The 22,176-nt window shown below is 36.0% G+C and overlaps 2 protein-coding genes across 3 annotated transcripts in view; both read right to left on the bottom strand.

Moving 5' to 3' along the window:
- The window catches only part of LOC131841327 (tyrosine-protein phosphatase non-receptor type 14), a 29,235-nt gene extending 24,998 nt beyond the window's left edge, over positions 1 to 4,237 (bottom strand). The window contains exons 1-2 of the mRNA XM_059189652.1: positions 3,419 to 4,237; positions 395 to 561 (exon numbers count right to left, since the gene is read on the bottom strand). Of these exons, the coding sequence (XP_059045635.1) occupies positions 395 to 561; positions 3,419 to 4,051 (800 nt within the window). The 5' untranslated portion in view covers positions 4,052 to 4,237. The remainder of the gene's footprint in view (positions 1 to 394; positions 562 to 3,418) is intronic.
- An 844-nt stretch (positions 4,238 to 5,081) lies between these two features.
- Positions 5,082 to 22,148, bottom strand: LOC131841320 (oxygen-dependent coproporphyrinogen-III oxidase). Of its 2 annotated transcripts, XM_059189642.1 has the most exons (9): positions 21,981 to 22,148; positions 20,210 to 20,438; positions 18,768 to 18,833; positions 16,703 to 16,860; positions 10,865 to 10,995; positions 9,500 to 9,626; positions 8,519 to 8,682; positions 6,352 to 6,521; positions 5,082 to 5,291 (listed from the first exon to the last, which is right to left on the bottom strand). In XM_059189642.1, exons 1-9 carry the CDS (start codon positions 22,061 to 22,063, stop codon positions 5,169 to 5,171), a joined length of 1,251 nt encoding a protein of 416 aa, XP_059045625.1. In that variant the 5' UTR covers positions 22,064 to 22,148; the 3' UTR covers positions 5,082 to 5,168. The 2 variants fall into 2 exon arrangements, with proteins under 2 accessions (XP_059045625.1, XP_059045626.1); XM_059189643.1 differs by lacking the exon at positions 18,768 to 18,833 and having other exon boundaries at positions 21,981 to 22,147.
- Positions 22,149 to 22,176: the final 28 nt, after the last annotated feature.

Below are 22,176 nucleotides of genomic sequence, written 5' to 3'. Positions count from 1 at the left end.
ACGTTAAATTGTAGGTTATTATATATCTTATATATAAAATTCTCGTGTCACAGTTCTCGTTCCCATACTCCTCCGAAACGGCTTGACCGATTCTCATGAAATTATGTGAGCGTATTGAGTAGGTCTGAGAATCGGCCAACATCTATTTTTCATCCCCCTAAATGTTAAGGGTAGTCCACCCCAAATTTTTTATTTTATTTTAAGGCATAACAACGTTTGCTGGGACAGCTAGTATATATATATTTGTAATTTTTAATATTTCATATTTTTTGTATAATTTTTCCTAAGTGAGCAAATTGGGAGGCTGTAAGGCTCGCAAGTTTTTCATGTTAATAAATAAATAAATGCATTTATAATATTGAAAGCATCAATAATTTCCAATATAAGTACATACCTATAATATCTGGTGGAGTCACTGCTGTCTGTGATCACCCTGATGCCAGTTATTGATATGGCTAGCGACACCTCCTTCTGGTTACGTTCATCTCGTGCACTGAATGTCTCCTGGCCATAACCTGGGAGCTGCTGGCAGGTGGTGATGAAGCCCTCTTCAGCTTGTGCCTAAAATTTTAATGTCTAACTTTATTTTTTTATTTCAAGAAGGGTATATTAAGGGTTCTTAAGGGTCGGCAACGCGCACGTGACACCCCTAGTGTTTCAGGCGTCCATAGGCTACGGTAGCCGTTTACCATCAGATGGGCCGTATGCTTGTTTGCCACCTAAGTAGTATAAAAAAAAAAAATATTTACTGCTCACAACGAAACTTACAATATTGACAAAGTAACAAAAGTATGTATTTAATCTTACAAGCTGTTCCTTGTGAGAGTCTGGAGCCTGAACTAAGTCGAAACCTGTACTACAGATCTCCAGGCTCTCTCCGAGGACTTACTGGTATTTAACAAATCTAACTAATGTTTTTGTACTGACTGTAGGGAACTCCTTGATAGGTTTTTATATTATCTTTTAATTTTGTAATCATATTTTTGACATATTCTTTTTGTTACTTTCTATTATATATCGCTGTCATATTAGTCGCATTTTATTTCATCTCTTTCAACTCCGTATTTTCCTTATCAATGAACCTCTCACTCATCAGACACATTAGATACCTCTACATCAGTGAGGTCACTCCGTGAAGGCTGAGATGATACGAAGAAGATTGTTGAAGAGTGTTGTTGCTTAATACTTTTTAGTGTCGAATTTGACAAAAATGAATACTCTCTAGGACATATTTGGACTAGTTTTTTTTTTTTCAAGGACGATAATGGAATGGTGCACCCGCCTGCGCTAACGGTTTACGTTGGCGGGGCACCAGAGGAGGATGATAAGATGAGCATGAGGTCAGGTCAGGTCAGTTAGCCCATCGTGACAAATTCACGGGGAATTTATCACGATGGTTTCCAGGGGGAACCGCTTGGAGGTCAACCTGACATGGTACATTGCTAGTAATGGGGTCATAAGTCCACATTACTAACAATCCTATTCCCCCCTATTTGGGCTAGTTAAACTTTCCCTACCACAGAATATCACAGTAATATTTAATCAGTTGTAAAATTATAATGGAATAATAATCATAATATTTCAGGACAATTCACACAGCGCCATTTAGACCCAAGTTAAGCTAGCTACAGCTTGTGTTATGGCAACTGATACATATATATAGATACTTTTTTAGTAAATACATACATATTATACATTGAAAACACCCAGACCGATACAAACAATCATACTTATGAATACAAATGTTTGCACCATGCAAGAAATCGAACCCGCTACCTTTGGAAATAAAGTGGTGTGCTAAACCACTATACCACAGAGGTCGTCATAGAACAGATACAATGAAATAGATAAGATTCATAGAGTAAGTAGTTGAATACTGAATTTTATATAAGGTGACTAATGACTAAGATTAATATTAACTCATGCAAATCTCATACAATAGCATACATAATGTGTATGTCATACATAATTCCTAACGATGCAACACACAAGTTTCTTGCTCATTCTTCTTGTGATGATTCTGTGTTCGGAATGAGTGGTAGAATAAAAAACATATGACTATTCAAAAATTCGTAAATGAGTATGATAGAAGATTATGGAAAGTGGCAACAGATCCACAAACAGGAGTGTCTATTGAATCTTAATAATATTATAAATGCAAAAGTTTGTAAGTATGGATGTTTGTTACTCTTTCACACAAAAACTACTGAACGGATTATGATGAAACTTTACAGTAACATATCTTATGTAATAGGCTATATTTTTTATTGAAATTTAATGTGGGTGAAACAGTGGGCATTGCTAGTTGTGAATAATTTAATTCAAAAGCGTTTATATTAAGCTTGTTTGAATAAATACTTCTATTTTTATTTCTGTCCTAATAATCATAGACAAATTACATTGTTATATGTATGAAATGGATGACATAGTCTATGATATAATGATTATAAACAATAATAGTATGTTTAATAATTTTATATAGTAAAGCTAGAAATTAGGCACATATATATGTCTTTAATTTCTAATTGTACTATACAAATGTATAAGGACCATTCTGGAACAGGTTACGGAAGAGGGAAAAGGCATACCGAGTTGCGGGTCATTTTGTAAACATCAAATGTTCCCCTTCAACTTTCAGGAAAAGGGGCTATATATTATTATTATTATACAAATGTATATATATATACTGGTTTTGAGATAAAAGATAGGCTTTTTTCATAATAAACTCTTTAGAATAAATTTCATTAAGATTGGTTCAGTACTTCAGTTACTGAATGATGCTCTGTATGCTCAATATGGCAATAAATTACACATTTAAGAAAGTTCATATAACTCTTGTAAAATTAAAAAGTAGTGCAGATGAATTTACTTTTTAATTAAAAAATAAGCATCGTACACACATATGGTGTTACTGTGAGCGGGAACACAACTACTGTTTTAATAAAAACCAAATGCTAGTAAAAATGTGTAATCTTCCCAAAAGGGTTCACAGCGAGAAGTAACAAAACAATATTAGTCAAAAGTGACATAAAAAATAGATATAAAAAATATAACCTTTATAAAAAGAATGGTAGACAAGCTGCCAGTAATATATGGTTATTTCATTTTCAATTAAAAAATAAGAATCATACATATATATGGTTTTTTCAAAACCTACTCTATATATTGTAACATAAGGTCTTTATAAAATGGTCTGAACTAAAACTTTAGATTTGGCATTTATAATATTGCATTCAAAATTTAAAATATAAAGAAATTTGTTCTATTTTTAAAATAAGTACAAGCAAGATTACTTTTTAAATTAATTGTTGAGGAACTTAGCAAAGGAACATATAAATTATACATAATGAGTCTGATGATTTTGGTGTAAGGTTTTTTAAATTAATCATGTAGTAAAATTAAGTCATATGTACAGTACCTGTGACATGTTATGCAAAGCCATATGATGTTGTATAACAGCACTGGTCAGTCTCTCCAGCACTCCAGGCTCTGCACGGTTACTCAGGTCTATAATTTGATTGCCATCATGTATTTGCTTTGGAAATGTCAACAGATTCTTCAAATACTCCACCGTATGCCTCTCCCGGTCATGATTACCATACTCTGCTTGCCGGCTGTACGAAGCTAGAACCACTGCCTGCTGGCAATCACAGGATATCCGACCCTCAACCAAATCATTCTTCAGTTGCAAGAAATAATGATATCTTGTCACTTCATCATTGATTAAGCTTGTACCCGATATTATATAGTACATCACACGTAAGTAGAGCTGATGTGTGGACGCGTATTTGTCTAGCTGCCTCTTCAGGGGCCTCTCCAGCTGCACCCATCGGGGTTGACAGTTTCTATTCAGATACCGGAGGCCGAAGAACTGCGGCTGCTGGATGGACTGCCGCTGGCACACGTTGTCGAGGCATTCCAACCCGGAACTGTCTACAGACAGCGTGCAGTCGGCTACACCACCATCTAGCAGCTCCACACTGATCACAAACAAACTCTTCGACGCGACGTTGTACTGTCGCGTCTTCTTCAATTTTAACTTGAAAGGCATCTTCCTACGTTACCCGGCACTTATTTGCAATAGCATCACTTATGGAACGACCGTTTTGTTACATTTATGGCGAAGGGATGTAATGAAAGACATCCGTTACGCGCGCCACACATCCATATCATTTCCAATAGGAATGCGAGTTTACAATTTGCTCGATTATCAAAATACACATCGAAGAAACGGTGACGTATATAATAAAAGCGTATGACTACAGTGTAAAGTAATAAAAAATGCCTAGTAAACAATAAAATACAAAAAGCACATTAACAACAAGATCATAACGAATGACAAATGATTGACAGTTTGCGGTAATGTTGCCAGTAGAAATTACTAGCTTCTTGCCAGAGGTTATAAATTTTGGTGCGTTTAAAATAAGTCTAATTCAGAAAAGGTTAAATCTATATTAATCTTAGCTATACATATAAATAAAATTAGAGTGTCTGTTTGTAATATTTAACTAATAAATACGGTACTACGGACTACGGACTGTTATCGGCAGGTAACTGATGTAATAAGGAGTAACGTAGGCTACTTTTATTTTAGAAAAATAAAGTTAAATTCCACGCGGACGAAGTCACAGGTGCAGCTAGTAATATTATAAAGCTGAATAGTTTATTTGTTTGTTTGATCGTGCTAATCTCAGGAATTACTGGTTCGAATTGAAAAATTCTTTTTGTGGATAGTCCATTTGTCAAGGAAGGCTTTGAGCTATAAAACATTACGCTACGACCAATAGAAGCAGAGCTGCAATGAAAAATATTGCAAAAATTGGGGAAATGAAACGCAGACGAAGTTGCACGGGTCAGCTAGTTTCTAAGAAGATTGTTACATTTCTCATCATTATACTTCTCATATTTTAATAACTAAAGATTCGAGCAGTGGTAAATATTTATTTCGTAAATACGAAATACGAAAATTATTTCTTATTTGGACAGTCCTATCTAGACCGAAATTCTTATTAATATTTGTACTGGAACTTATGTTAAATTTTATAATACATAAATAAAAATAAAAAGATTATAACTTCAAAAATATATTTCATAAAATGATTTTTTTATACAAATTTAAACTTTGATCAGTCGAAGTTTTGACAATGGCCAGTGCTTCGACTCAACCATCACGCGGTGGAGCGGCGCGCCTGTGCTTTCTCTACATTGAGCCAATCACGCGGTTGCTTCAATACTTTCATTAGTTCTTGTTCTGGAGAATTTGGTTTTGGCTCGTGCATGTACTCCCATTTCTGAAAAAAAAAAGTAAATACAAGAGAAAATCACAAAAATCACTCATCATCATCATCTGCTTCTTCCTTATCCCATTTATTTGGGTTCATATGTTTTTCTTCCATTCATCTGAATCACTCTATATATTAAAATATACCGCTTCAAAATCCGTTGCGTAGTTTTAAAGATTTAAGCACACATAGGGACGGACAGCGACAGCGACTTTTTATACTATGTAGTGATGATGATTATTATTATATGTTGATTTTTTTTATTTTAAATACTAGTCTTATCCACATGTTTCTGTCGGTACTGAATATAGTATGCATGATAGGACAACCACTCGTGTGTTAAGGAGATAAAATAGGTTTTTTATACTTAAGACAACACTTCGTGTGTAATTTTGTTATTGTCTTTTAAGCTTAGTAGACATTTATTGATATAGTATAATTTCGATACAGAGTTCACATACTTAATTTATATAATGAAGTTTAGAATATAGATATAATTAGAATTTGAGTTCTAGCAAACTATTTTTATTTAATTTTGGTCACTGGGATTACTATTAGGGTTTTAGTTGTAGTTCGTCTATTTGGCACTAGATGGCGTTATTAGCAAATTCTATATTTACATAGAAGTCTAAAACTCGATAATATAATTTTGGGGCTCGATCTGTTTATGTAGATTCATAAATGGTATAAATAGTATTAGACCTATATTTGCTTATTCACCATTGTGTCTACATTAAGCTAGGTAGAGGAGCTGTACTGGCCGCAATGGAGAATATGTCACGTGTAATTTTTCTCAGGAAGGCCGAAAAAGAGATGGATGACTGGTGTGAAAGATGATATGGTAAGAAAGGAAGTAAATAACGCGATAACTGCGAACAGGGATTAATAGAAGCGAAAAACATATTACGACGACCCCAAATAAATGGGATAAGGAAAAAGCAGATAATCTTTCTCATAACCCTTAATATTGTGTATTTAATATTATCCTTAATAATATATAATACTATCTATTATTAAATATCATTGCATTGAGAGGTAAATAAATAAGTATAGTATATGGTAAACTGACCGCATTGAGTGGTAACGACATGAGTATGGACTCGTATCTGGCCTCGGGCGTGTGGAGTCCGAACTTGGTCCCTCGGTCGTATATCAGGTTGAACTCGACGTAACGTCCGCGCCGCACCAGCTGCCACTGCCGCTCGTAGTAGCCGTACGCGTCGTCCTTATGCTTCTTGACTGTTTACATTTAAACAATAGTATATATTGTTAGCTGTAGCTGTAGCTGGTGGCGCCACCGTCGTGCGGCGCGTCTATAAAAGGCTGCGAAACCCGGTGTGCGGGCTGTCCCCTCCGATCGAACCCCCGTCCAGTTCAAACGGGGATCGAAATTACGACGGCCTGAGCCGAGGTTCGAACCCCTAGTGGTGCCCTCAGACTAAAGTCGTATTCGTCGGGCAGGAGTTGGCCTTCAGCCGCTCCATAAGTCCTTCCGCGGGTTTGGAGTGCCATCTGCACTCGCCCCTAACGTCCGGTGAAGCTGTAAAGGCCAGCTACGGCCAACAGCAGTAGAGTAGTCCGAAAAAAAAAAGTGTGCGGGGCGTCTCTGCGTCGAGCCACCGGTGCGCCGTGGTTCGTTCGCAGCGTAGATCTCCACCGCGATCTTAATCTGCCCTCCATCAAGCAGTTTATGAAGGAAGCGTCTCGACGCTACTTCGACTCTGCCCAATCCCACCCTAACCGGCTTATAGTCAGTGCGGTCGACTACGCACCGAGGAGTAATATCCGACATATGCGACAACGTCGCCCGAGGCACGTTCTCATTGACCCCGACGACCCCATAACGGCAGGTAACCTCCCCACGGGCCCGTCCGTTCCACCCCGACCACACTTTTACACACGACACCGTCCTCGCCGGCGAAGACGACGACCTCAAACACACAATATCGCGCATTCAACCGGGCGCCTGCGCGCACCCGGGCGCCCCACACCGGCGCCCCTCCGATCGATCCCCCGTCCAATTCAAACGATCGAAATTACGACGGCCTGAGCCGAGGTTCGAACCCCTAGTGGTGCCCTCAGACTAAAGTCGTATCCGTCAGGCAGGAGTTGGCCTTCAGCCGCTCCATAAGTCCTTCCTTGGTTTGGAGTGCCATCTGCACTCGCCCCTAACGTCCGGTGAAGCTGTAAAGGCCAGCTACGGCCAACAGCATTAGAGTAGACAGAAATAAAAAAGTGTGCGAGCTCTTTTCGTCGACAGACGTGCTCTCGAACGAATCTCCGTATTTGCTTTATAAATTCTTGTACCGACTTTGTTAAAATTAATTATACAATTTGTTATAAGTTTCTTTTATTTAATTAAATTTAGAGGTCATTCCTAACAATATGATGTATAGACTCTGTATTGTAAACATGTGCAACAATATTTGAAAAGAACACGAGTTGAGTTTCTTGTCAGTTCCTCTCATCTCGATATCATTCCGAACTGACGGTAGATTTGACATGTCATAAGAGCATAAGAGTCTGTAATAGACCTACATGAATAAAGATAATTTGAACACGTCGATGATCGCATTGAAAAATCTTATTTCTCACAGAGGGATCGACTATTAAACTATTAAAGCTTCATCCAAACCCGTTCAGTAGTTTTTGCGTGAAATCGCGTTTATATGACTAGTTTTTGTCCGCGGCTTCGCTCGCGTTAATTTATCCCCTTAGGGGTAGATTTTATCAAAATCCTTTCTTAGGGGATGCCTACGTCATAGTAGCTTTATGCATTCAAAGAGTCTCAACCCGATTGGTTTAAAATTGACAAAGTTTCATACAAACTTTCATCCCCTATTTTATCCCCTTGGGAGTAGAATTAATCAAAATCCTTTCTTAGCGGATGCCTACGTCATAACATCTACCTGCATGCCAAATTTCAGCCTGATTTGTCCAGTGGTATGAGCTGTGCGTTGATAGATCACTATGTCAGTTAGTCACCTTTGAGTTATATATATTTAGACTAGCTGTCCCGGCAAACGTTGTTTTGCCTTAAAATAAAAAAAAAAAATTAGGGGTGGACTACCCCTAACATTTGGGGGGATGAACAATAGATGTTGGCCGATTCTCAGACCTACTCAATACGCTCACAAAATTTCATGAGAATCGGTCAAGCCGTTTCGGAGGAGTATGGGAACGAAAACTGTGACACGAGAATTTTATATATAAGATTAAGATATTAGTATGGGTACCTATGGGTATGTAGCTGGGCACCACTGCCTCAGCGCAGGATGTGACGAACTTGAAAGCCTCCTGCTGGCTGGGCTGGTCGATGTCGTCGAAGAATATGCCGCCGATGCCGCGACTCTCGCCGCGGTGCGGGATGTAGAAGTAATCGTCGCACCATTTCTTAAATCTGCACATAAAGACATCCAAACTATAATAATACCCACTCACAACTATTAGAGAAGGATTATACAGTAGTATGTGACTCAGAATTTTATATATTTAAAGAACGATTATAGCATAGTGTGTTACTCTAACAGAAAATTCTATACATTTTAAATAGAAAAACCTTAGAATTATTACATATAAAATATATTACAAAGAGAGGACTACACAGTTGTGTGTGACTAACAGAAAATTCTGTATATTTTGAAAAGAGAAAGAATATATAGTAGTGTGTGAGTAACTGAGAACTTAATATATTACAAGGAGAGAAGGACTACACAGTAATGTGTGACCAACAGAAAATTTAAGCATTATAAATTGAAGGATATATCCATTAGTAGTATAAGACTAACTGAGAATTTTATATATTAATAGAATGATTACAGAGTAGTGTGTTACTCTAATAGAAAATTCTATATATTTTAAATAGAAAAAGCATCTACAGTAGTGTGACAAACTTAGAATTTTATATACGAGTACTAAAAAGAGAGAAGGACTACACAGTTGTGTGTGACTAACAGAAAATTTATGTATTACAAATTGAAGGAGTATATAGTAGTGTGTGACTAACTATATATATTATACATTAACAAGAGAAGGACTACAAAGTTGTGTGTGACCAACAGAAAATGTATGTATTACAAATTGAAGGAGTACATAGTAGTGTGTGACTAAATGTGTATATTATACATTAAAAAGAGAAGGACTACACAGATGTGTGTGACCAACAGAAAAATTTATGTATTACAAATTGAAGGACCACACAGTAGTGTGTGACAAACTTGTTGTAATAGGTGGTGTCGTGCGCGTCGCACGCGTGCTTCAGTGTCATGTGGAAGTTGAGGGCGTCCTCCTCGTCCAGGTAGTACGGCGTCAGGTCCGTGCCACCGCCGAACCACCACTGCACTCCTGCGCACGGCATTACAAATCCAGACATAATAATAATAATAAAGCGTAAAAAAAAGCAAAAGCTGTGTTAATAAGACAACACTGATAATGATAATAATTCAGGACAATTCATACAACGATATCTAGTCCCAAGCTAAGCAGAGCTTGTGTTATGGATTTATTTATATCGATTTCGCTATTTGGCAGTTTGTATTCACATACAATTCTTAAAAGAGTTATTTTAAATAACATTTAGCTAGCTTAACTTGGGTTTAGATGGTGCTGTGTGAATGGTCCGGAGATTATTATTATTATTGTAATGTATTTAAATAAATAAAATACTAAATTGCGTTTCACATTTAATTAGACCGTTCCCGCCATTTTAACAATCAGCCTCTGTCAACTGCACAGAGTACGTTATAAGCAATATTAATTATTTTTAAATTTTCGTGTTTAATATACATTATTTAAATTATTAACCGGGTCTTAACACAAATAATTTTATGGCAATTTGCTCGTGACCACGGCTAGTGCAACCTAGTCGAAACGTCGAGAGAGGTAAATACCTTTATTTGCCATAAAATTATTCGTGTTAAGACCCGGTTAATAATTTAAATAATGAATATTAATTATGCCAAAGACTATATATACTACAATTATAATACATGTACATCGTGAGAAGTCGGGGCGGGTAGTTAGTATCGTATAAATGCAACATAGAATCGTATGCAAAAAATTATGATATAAAAATTTGACGTTCATAAGCGGCTAAAATGTCCTACATGAATAATTGATTTTTGCATTTGAATATAATGATGGTTTTTTTTCGGACTACTCTAATGCTGTTGGCCGCAGCTGGCCTTTACAGCTTCACCGGACGTTAGGGGGCGAGTGCAGATGGCACTCCAAACTGTGGAATGACTTATGGAGCGGCTGAAGGCCAACTCCTGCCTGACGGATACGACTCTAGTCTGAGGGCACCGCTAGGGGTTCGAACCTCGGATAATGATGGCAAGGGGCCTTTCAAGTATTACGTAAGAACTATGAGGGGCAAGGGGGTTTTTGCATTTCTTATTTTAGATGACATGGGGGGTAGGGGAGTCTAGATGATGATTACGTCATCGGTAGTCATTTACTTTTTTACACGAATGGCAACCCTCACATTGTCTTTGCTAAAAAACAATACATTAATTGAAAAATGTTTACGTAAGCAGGAGGCTGTAAGGTGGTAAGGTGGTAAGGTTGTACTGACAACTTACCGTCTTTGTCTTGCACTTCGAAATAGCGGTAGTTGAAGTGTATGGTGGGTACCATGGGATTCCTAGGGTGTATTACGGCGCTGACGCCTGCAGCGAAGAATGGTAGCTCTGCATTCTCCAATTTTTTACCTCTGTTGAATAGCAAATAAAAATAAAAATCATGGGACCTTACCACGTTTATTTTTATTGAGTTCCCGATATTTCGACAGTGTTAAACCAGTGTGGAATACCACCACCACTGCCACTTATTTGGTTATAACTATTTTATATGCTTTATATTTCGAATACCAAAATTATATTCTAAATTGTCACTACTATCTATTGTTCTTTTTCGGTTTCCCGTCCTGGCCCTAGTTAGTAGTGTTTCTTTATAATATTAATATATACAATATATATATATATATCCTACAACTCCCTGGTTTCCTTTATCGCCCACAACCAGTATAAAAAAAACAAATAATTAAAGTAATGGGACTGGACTGTTTAAGTTATGTTCCGTATGAAAGTCCCGGCAAAATTGGTCAAGTCGTTTTAGACATCAACAAGAGCAGACAGTTGAACAAAAAATTTTTGAATTTTTTTTCTGGAAATGCTGTTTATACATTCATATGCTGTTCAAAACACTGGGAAGGGGCAGAGGGGTGAGGCACCTGCCGGCACTGCTGGTCGGCTAAGCAACCTTTTAGACCTACGAGAATCATATATATCACTACGACTGATTTAATCTTATTGTGTATTTATATTTGACCCTAATAAATTAGTGCTGGTTGGTAGTTTGTATTCACACGTTTCGACTTGTAAAATGTGAAGGATTGTTTAAAAGAGCAATACACAAGTTTCTTGCTCGTTCTTCTTGTGATGAGACAGCTTTCCGAATGAGCGGTAGATTAAAAAAATGTCATGACGATTCTAAGTGCTTAAATTAAGTTTATTTGAATAATTATTTTCTATTTTAATCACTGAAAGTTTTTATATTCGTTTATGTATATTTAAAATATGAGTTCTTTTTATACGTTTATTTTATACATTTCTGTCACTGCGTTCTGCTATAATAAGGATCTCTACAAGCATCTGTATTATTTTCATTAATTCTTACTCAACCGGTCTGCCATTCCTACACTAGAGCACAGCAACAAGTTTCAACAACAAGTTTCACTTAATAATAATTACCATAAAAATAGAAATAATCTTTATTCAAATAAACTCATTACAAGCACTTTTGAATAGTCATATTTTGATTCTACCACTCATTCGGAACGCAGATTCATTACAAGAAGAATGAACAATAAACTTGTGTGTTGCTTTTTTGAATAGATGTTTTTTTTATATAAATAATTACAGTATAACAAGAGGCATGCGATAATCAACATAGAAATCGCTACACACTCATTATTAGTGTAGTCAGATAATATTGTCAGCGCTATGGATTTTAAGTTCATAAAATTGTCTGTAGATTATAATTTAATACAATCATTTAAACTGTTCTTGAAATTTATTTTATGTGTTCATAATTCGATATATAAGTATTTAGTGAAAAGTTGTTAATTTAAAATTATAATATCTTACAATTATTTATATAGATATGTTAATTTCATCATTTCGCAATACACAATATGGATAACAGTATAACATACAGTATGATAACAATAACTTATTTGTCAAATTATGATAACTAGTTCGGAAGTTATTAACAAACATATGAACATATATAGTGGTCAATATAACTCTCCTTTTTCCTTTTCGTAGTCGGGTAAAATATTCTATATAAATATCATAAATCATAGTACAGTAATGACTATATGTCATACGCCGCGTGTCTGTATGTTGTTATATCGATGAACTCATAAAGTACTGAACGGATTTTCATCCAACAATAGGTATATATAATTCAGTAAATTTTTATGTAAATTGGTTAAAACATTAATATAAAACCGGGTTGGGTTGCCAGTATAGATTAAAATAATTACAGAACTAAAAGAGTGAATCAGTCATACGAATAAGAAATATATATAACATTTTGCATGAGATACAGAGAAGTCTCAATGAAAAAAAAAATTGTCTCAAATATTTGTTACAATCAGTTACAATGCATATTTATTATATTATGAAAAAATAATACTAAAAACTAGAATCAAATAAAAAAAATTACTATAAAATAAAATAAAAACTAAATAATAAATACTAAATACTAAAAAACTTAAGTCTAAATTAAGCGCACACAAAGTTAACCAGAAATGTAGTGAGTGAACATAAAATCGGAAACTTTATCAATAACATTTAATATTTATATAATTACTGTTTTTTATATTTAAAAACGTCGCTGTAATACTTTATAAGTACAAAGGGACGAATACAAAAAATGCCAAATTTCATTAAAATCGGTAAAACAGTTCATACCCGATCCATACTTACTCCACCAGTCAAAACGAAACGTTAGCGCGTTTTAATTTTCACGCAGCGCCATCTATCGGCACATTTGAGAACTTCATGCAGCATACTTTTGAAGCAGGGGTAAGCTCCGGAGCCGTAACCGAAACTATCGGATATCCGATATAAAAAAATCATATGTCAAATATAAAAAATATTCGTAACCGAATCCGAAATAAATGTTTGGATAATATCGGATAGGGGCGGAGCCTAATTGAGACACGTTATGTAACCATTTTATTAGCTATTTGTATTTTACTTTTGAAATTCCTTAAAAAATAATATCCGTAATCGAAATTATCCGAAACTAACGGATAATCCGAAGTCATTTCATATCCGCATCCGTATCCGTATCCGGTATAACAATCATTTCTATATCCGAAACCTATCCGTATCCGAAATTTCATATCCATAACATCCCTGTTGTATTCCTTTCCGTATTTTTTTAAAGATTTTTTTTTATATTGTAATGGGGAGAAACTGATTGTTACAGCCTATGCTGAAAATAAAAATGACGTAGTGGAGTAAGTTGAAACAGTCATGCTCGCTATAAAGTTCAAACTTGTGGCGGCATGATGATAGGCCGGGTCATTCGTAACCGTAACTGAATCCGATATTAAAGTTTCGGTTAATATCGGATAGGGGCGGAGCCTAATTGAGACACGTTGTGTAACCATTTTATTAGCTATTAGCTGATTCCGCGACTTCGTCCGCGTGGATTTTAACTTTATTTTTCTAAAATAAAAGCCTTTGTTACGCCTTATTACATCAGCTACTCAAAGTCAAGAGTAAGGTAGGTATAGATAATACATGTACCGTGCGAAGCCGGGGCGAGAGTACACTATAATTTATTTTAAAATAGCAGACAAGTAATAACTACTACAACACAGTGCACAAACTTGGCAATAAGCTCAACATGAATTCATATTTTTGAAGAAAGGACAAGGTGCTTCAAAACAGGGATGTTATGGATATGAAATTTCGGAAACGGACAGGTTTCGGATATAGGAATGATTATTATACCGGATACGGATACGGATATGAAATTGTTTCGGATCATCCATTAATTTCGGATAATTTCGGTTACGGATATTAATTTTATAAGGTATTTCAAAAGTAAAATACATAATACGTAACTTTGGCTACTTTTATATTAGTTTTTTTTTACTTTAGAAAAATAAAGTAAAACTAATTAACTTTTTTGTTAAATTCCACGCGGACGAAGTCGCGCGTACAGCTAGTTGTCAAATATAAATTTAATAATTGTCACCCGCACCCTACTACAGGCACACAGTATAAATGCAATGCAATATTTAAGATTTGAAACTATTTCAAAAAATGAGCCAGTTGAATTTCTTGCCAGCACTTCTCAACCAAAACAGCCAAACAGGGATAGTGAAATATGGCGGAAACAAGAGGCTGAAAGAATAGAATAGAATAACATTTATTACATCACACATCTCAACACAATAAAAACGACAGCTTACAGCTGCATATAAATTATTATATAAGATAAACGTAAATAAAAAACAATTCATTATATTAGAGATGAAATCATTATATACAGAAAAAGAAAGAAATAAAAGAACAAAATAGTAACAAATAAATAATAATAATAAAAAACCAATAATAGATAATAATAATGAAGTAAAATGCATTTCCTATCCACCACTGCGGAGCATCGTCACCGCGTCACTGTAAAGAGAGACTGTTTTATCAGCCTTTGTCCCCTCAGATCGATTCCCCGCCCCATTCAAACGGGGATCGAAATTATGACGATCTGGGCCGAGGTTCGAACCCCTAGCGGTGCAACCAGACTAAAGTCGCATCCATCAGAAGGCCCTCAGACTAAAGTCGTATCCATCAGAAGGGAGTTGGCCTTCAGCCGCTCCATAAGTCCTTCCTTGGTTTGGAGTGCCATCTGCACTCGCCCCCTATCGTCCAGTGAAGCAGTAAAGGCCAGCTACGGCCAACAGCATTAGAGTAGTCCGAAAAAAAAAAGATAAATATTTGTATTCATTCATTCATTCATGAATACAATTGGTCTTACCCCGATTATTTTTTTTATACAAAACGATTACACCAGCACCCTGTATCTGTATATTTGTTTGTGTCGACTATCGAGTATGAACTTTCTTACGGATATTAAGTATCGTAGTTAGACTTAGAAAATTTGTTGTTTTAGGTTTCGTTAGGTAGCTTACAGGTCAGAGCCACGGTGGGGCAAGCATCCTACTGCTCCACCATGGCTATGCCCATATGTGTTGGCATATTACCTGCTCCTCATCTGCTGTACAGCCGCCGGGGGCAGTTTCCCTGATACCACAGATAAGTTCACGTTCGGCCTTTTCGAACTTAGGTAGCTTAGAGGTCGGAGCCAGGATAGGGCAAGCTAGGACACCCTGGCCCACCGTGGCTACGCCCATATGTGTCATGTTACATTACCTGCTCCTCATCTGCTGTACAGCCGCCGGGGGCAGTTTCCCTGATACCACAGATAAATTCACGTCGGCCTTCTCGAACTTAGGTAGCTTAGAGGTCGGAGCCAGGATAGGGCAAGCTAGGACACCCTGGCCCACCGTGGCTACGCCCATATGTGTCATGGTACATTACCTGCTCCTCATCTGCTGTACAGCCGCTGGGGCAGTATCCTTAACAACAGATATGTTCACGTTGGCCTTCTCGAACTTAGGTAGCTTAGAGGTCGGAGCCAGGATAGGGCAAGCTAGGACACCCTGGTCCACCGTGGCTACGCCCATATGTGTCATGTTACATTACCTGCTCCTCATCTGCTGTACAGCCGCCGGGGCAGTATCCTTAACAACAGATATGTTCACGTTGGCCTTCTCGAACTTAGGTAGCTTAGAGGTCGGAGCCAGGATAGGGCAAGCTAGGACACCCTGGTCCACCGTGGCTATGCCCATATGTGTCATGGTACATTACCTGCTCCTCATCTGCTGTACAGCCGCCGGGGCAATATCCTTAACAACAGATATGTTCACGTTGGCCTTCTCGAACTTAGGTAGCTTAGAGGTCGGAGCCAGGATAGGGCAAGCTAGGACACCCTGGTCCACCGTGGCTATGCCCATATGTGTCATGGTACATTACCTGCTCCTCATCTGCTGTACAGCCGCCGGGGCAGTATCCTTAACAACAGATATGTTCACGTTGGCCTTCTCGAACTTAGGTAGCTTAGAGGTCGGAGCCAGGGTGGGGCAGGCTAGGACACCCTGGTCCACCGTGGCTACGCCCATATGTGTCATGGTACATTACCTGCTCCTCATCTGCTGTACAGCCGCCGGGGGCAGTTTCCCTGATACCACAGATAAGTTCACGTCGGCCTTCTCGAACTTAGGTAGCTTAGAGGTCGGAGCCAGGATAGGGCAAGCTAGGACACCCTGGTCCAGGTACCTGCTCCTCATCTGCTGAACAGCCGCCGGGGGCAGTTTCCCTGACACCACGGATATGTTCACGCCAGCCTTCTCGAACACCCGACCGTCTTGCAGCACGCATGTTATGCCTCCACCGCCTTCTTTTCGCGTCCACCGATCCACTTTGAACTTAGCGTCCTGAGGATATGGTTTAATTTAGACAATTATCTTTATTAATCTTGTTGAAGATTCATAATATTTTAATAAATACATATTATACATCTTTTTTTACAATTCACACAGCGCCATCTAGTCCTACAGTCCGGCCGGGAGAGTTTGCGTTTCGGACAGCTCAGGATCGAAAGAGCGATGTAACTTTGAACTTACGTACAATTTAACGCAAAATTTAAAATATCTTATATTTATCTTATTAACTAGTGATTTTTAACATTGAATAATTATTCCAACTTACAATAAACGTATTAATTTTGGGTTAAAATTATTAACTACTTAACAAATATAAAAACAATAGTTTTTAAAAGTCAAACCAAATCAAACTGCGCTGTTTCAAGGTTATGTCAACTGGATGTTATTCTAGTGATGTGAAATAACCTTGAAACAGCGTAGTTTGATGTGGTTTGACTTTTAAAAACTATGTATGTACGTCAGTTCAAAGTTACATCGCCCATTCGGTCCCGATCTGTCAGAAACGCAAACTGAGTGGTCGGACCTCAAGCTAAGCAGAGCCAGTGTTATGGGTACTAGACATCTACTGAGGTTATTATTATTTAGTATGAAAGGTTTATGTTTAGATTCTACTTAATAGACACATGTACAAACTATATAGAGTCATACAAACAATAATCTCAGGACAATTCACACAGCGCCATCTAGTTCCAAGTTAAGCTAGCTAAAGCTTGTGATATGGGTACTAGATGACTGATACAAATACATCGTTTTTTTCGTAAATACATACATATTATACATAAAAAACACCCAGACCGATACAAACAATCATACTCATGAATACAAATGTTTGTGTCGTCCGAAGAATCGAACCCGCGACCACCGGAAGTAAGGCAGTGTGCTAAACCGCTAGACCACCGAGGCCGTCATGCATGAAATATGCTTGTTCATAACACAAATATTATTATAGTGCGGGGAATGAACTCATGACATTGATAGGTGTTAAACCACTACGTCACTCAGACTAGAATAGTTCTAAGTGGAAATTCTGCATCATTCGATAATGTACCTAACATTTTTTTTTTATTTATTACTCTTTTTATCTGCGAGCAGCCTTACATATTAAATTTTACACTTACATATTTTTACTTACATATTGAATTTTTTCAACTTGAATTTCTTTTATTCAAAATTAAAAAAAAAACAATATATCTTTATTCATGTAGGTCTACTTCAGACTCTTATGATATGTCAAATCTACAGTTTTACATAAGGATACCTATATAATGTATATAATCCAATTAACAAAAAAAGTGATTCAATTGAGTTTCTTGCCAGTTCTCAATTGGATCTATATACCGAACTGGACGGTAGGGAAAAAATTAAAATTATAATATAAAAAATTTGACGTTCATAAGCGGCTAAAATGTCCAACATGAATAAATGATTTTTGAATTTGAATTTGATATATGGGAAAGTTTGTGAGTATGGATGGATGTTTGTTACTCTTTCACGCAGAAACTACTAAACGGATTTTGTTGAAACTTTACACTAATATAGCTTATACATTAGAGTAACACATCTATACATATAAATAAAATTGGAGTGTCTGTTTGTAATATTGAAATAATCGTATTTTATTACATGCTTATTAATATAAATACGGTACATACACCAAAATATAATTTTATACAATTTTTGTCAGTCTGTCTGTTTGTTCCGGCTAATCTCTGAAATGGCTGAACCGATTTTGACGGGACTTTTTTTGGCAGAGATATTGTAATAAGAAGTAACTTAGGCTACTTTTATTCTGGAAATGTTCTTTTATTTTAGAGAAATAAAGTTAAATTCCACACGGACAAAGTCGCGGGTACAGCTAGTGAATAAGTTAAGGTTTAATTTAAGATAGCAATGCATACCGGATGTGGTAAGTACACGTCATTATCAAAGTCATATTCGTCAACGGTTTTCTCGTCATTCCATGCCTACAACAGAATGGTATTATGAGTATATGATTACCATGAATATCTATACATATAAATAAAATTGCAGTGTCTGTTTGTAATATTGAAATAACCGTTTTTCACTACATGCATGTGAATATAAATACGGTGTATACACCAAAATAACATTTTTTACAATTTTTGTCTGTCTGTCTGTTCCGGCTAATCTCTGAAATGGCTGGACCGATTTTGACGGGACTTTTATTGGCCGGTAGCTGATGTAATAAGGAGTAACTTAGGCTACTTTTATTTTGGAAAAATAAAGTCACGTTCCACGTGGATGATTTACAATTTTTCTCTGTCTGTCTGTTTGTTCCGGGTAATCTCTGAAATGGCTGGACCGATTTTGACGGAACTGAAGAGGTGGCTTCTTTATTATAATGAGTGATAATATAATGATCGTGATAAATTCACCGGGAATTTATCACGATGGTATCCAGAGGAACCGCGTGGTCAACCTGACATGGTACATTGTTAGCAATGAGAACATCAGTCCACATTACTAACGATGCTCTTCCCCGCGACCTCCATGTGTTTCCCCCTGGAAACCATCATGTTAAATTTCTGGTGAATTTCTCGCAATGGGCTATCTGATCTGACCTGTATATATGGTTAGCGCAGGCGGGTACAGAACCGCATGAAGGTTAACCAGCTATGGTAATGGACCCAATAATAATATAGTCTTATTTCACAATATGTGCCTCCAGCACATTTACTCATCTCCAGCTCTCTCCACTGAACTCTGTCTTCTGGAACCCTGTTCCAGAACGGCCCCAGAGTCACGGTTGATATCCTCTTTCTAATAGGACCAATAGTCATTACTAAAAACACCTATCCGGAAAGGTGATAAGAGCTTGTATGTATAACACTAGTTGCTGCTGTTTTAACAGTCAATTAAGTAATGTTATTTATAAGGACAGAACCCAATGGCATCCAGTTTCTGCTTACCCTATAAACAATAGAATGATTGAGCATGCTTCTTATATAATAAAATGTCCTAACTCAAAAGCTACACTACTGAAAAATCTACTTTATCTGCAATGATTTAAGGTATAATTTTCAATATAAGTAAGTTCTGAGTTAGTGTAATTTATTTTTAGTTTTTGTAATATTTTTTTATAGATGATAAGGTAATGATTCACCCTCCTGCACTAACGTTATGCACTGCCGAGGCTCCAGTGGAGGATGATAAGATGAGCATGAGGTCAGATCAGTTAGCCCATTATGAGAAATTCACCAAATATTTCTCTTATTGGATGATAATGTAATGTTTCACCCTCCTGCGAGGCTCCAGTGAAGAATGATAAGATGAGCATGAGTTCAGTTAGCCCAACACCATTTGATCTGTATGACCACACCTCATCTTCCTCTTTCTCCAGGGCACGACAAAACTCAGCCTGTATCCGCATTATGAGTAACTCCATTTGTGTTTTCATATCTTCTCCATTCTTCTCCAGCTGGCTGACGGGTGTTATTGGCTCGGCCATATAGTTGTTCAGTTGTATGATCTCCTTCATCTCAGCTGTGTTTTTTTTATGCTGGCTGTATGCCATGTATCCTGCGCCTACTAAAGCTGCACAGTATAATCTGGAAGTATAGATACAAATTAATATTCAAAACATTTTATTTAAATTCTTTTGAATGAAAATATTAATAATACCTCTTGAGAATTCACAGTGTCATCTAGTCCGAAGGTAAGCAGAGTTTGTTTTTATGGGTACTAGACAACTAATGTAAATAGTATTAGTATAGATGAGTACTTATAGGTTTAAGAAAATTATATGTTTAACATTACATTGAACTGAATCAAATAAATTGAAAAAATTAAAATCCATTGAAGTAATGGCTGTATAGTTTAGAAGCCTTTGCCTACCTATATGACAAATATGAAAAACAACAACAATAATTACAATACCATAGTATCTACTTTTGATAGTTTGCTTAAATATAAGTTATTTATGAAATCTTCTTCTGATGAGACAGTTTTCCGAATGAGTGGTAGATTAAAAAAATGTAATGACTATTCAAAAGGGGTTCAATGTAAGTTTATTTGAATAAATGATTTTCTATTCTATCAAAATTTTTGTTTTATTAAAATTTTCACTGTGAAAACTTATCTCACAATCCGTATTGATCACCATATAAGATCATAAACTCGTAATCTAAGGATAATAACTTATAACTTACAACAATAATTACAATACCATAGTATCTCCAATTAAAAAAAATGTGTTACTCCTTGTTTATAAAATAATTATTCTAATTAGAATAGATATAAGACATAAAAAATGGAAATCCACTGAAGTACTGGCTGTATGGTTTAGAAGTCTTTGCCTGCCTATACAGCAAATATTAAAAAAACAACACTCACTACAATCTCCAATTAAAAAAAGAGTTACTCCTTGTTTTTTAAATAATTTACCTAATTTGAAAACATGATACAGTAGTCAAATCAAAATTTATTTATAAGAAAGTATATTTTTTATAAATAAATAATTAACATTTCTTAATAAATTAAATGTCCTATTTTATGGAAAATTTGTGGGACAATTAATTAATTTTATGAGCTGCATTAGAAATAAAGGTTTTGACACAAGCTGTCTGATGAATGAGAATAGTACTGTGCAGTATGGAATTGTAATAAGGTTTATTTTCCAACGATTGGATTTATTTACCATAACAGGATGGAAAACTTTAACAGAATGGAATGATACATTGACCATTAAATATTTATTACTATAAAATATATTGATTAAATATTTATTCTTAATAAATATATACGTAAACAAATATTATGTATATTATTATAATAATTAAGTTAATTGCATTTAATTTTTTTTTAAATAAGTTCTATTAAAGTTAGTTTTAAATTGTGAACACTTCAGTTCAAGATAAAGTAGTTGATAAAACTGATTGATTCGAAGTATAATCTATATCTATACATATATGTGCCATAGGCAGGTAACATAACCCAAAGAGAATGATGTAATGTATTTTAGAATAATTACTGCATTATTTGTTCACGTAAATCGCTAAAGAATTATATTATTGTGAATACTTTTCGAAAGCTGAGTACAACTTTTTACTAACACAACTAAAGGCAAAAACTTCAGGTTAGAAATTACTCACTTAATTGGACGATCTTTAATTTTTCTGTAACTGCCCACATAACTCAGAGTTCTAATGCTTTGCACAATTATTTTGAGCGTCATCTTTATATAAATAATAAATAAAAATAACTAAAAATAACAGTATTTCTCCAGGGTTGTTTTGACAGTTTAAATTTTTTTTATTTGTTTATCACTTTATGTTTTAAAGGACATGC

Source organism: Achroia grisella, unplaced genomic scaffold (assembly GCF_030625045.1).
Source record: "Achroia grisella isolate CSIRO2021 unplaced genomic scaffold, CSIRO_AGI_Agris_v1 utg1581, whole genome shotgun sequence".
Classification (NCBI taxonomy): Eukaryota; Metazoa; Arthropoda; class Insecta; order Lepidoptera; family Pyralidae; genus Achroia; species Achroia grisella.
Note: the sequence above shows the minus strand (reverse complement) of the source record. Positions and strands in the feature narration are given on the sequence as shown.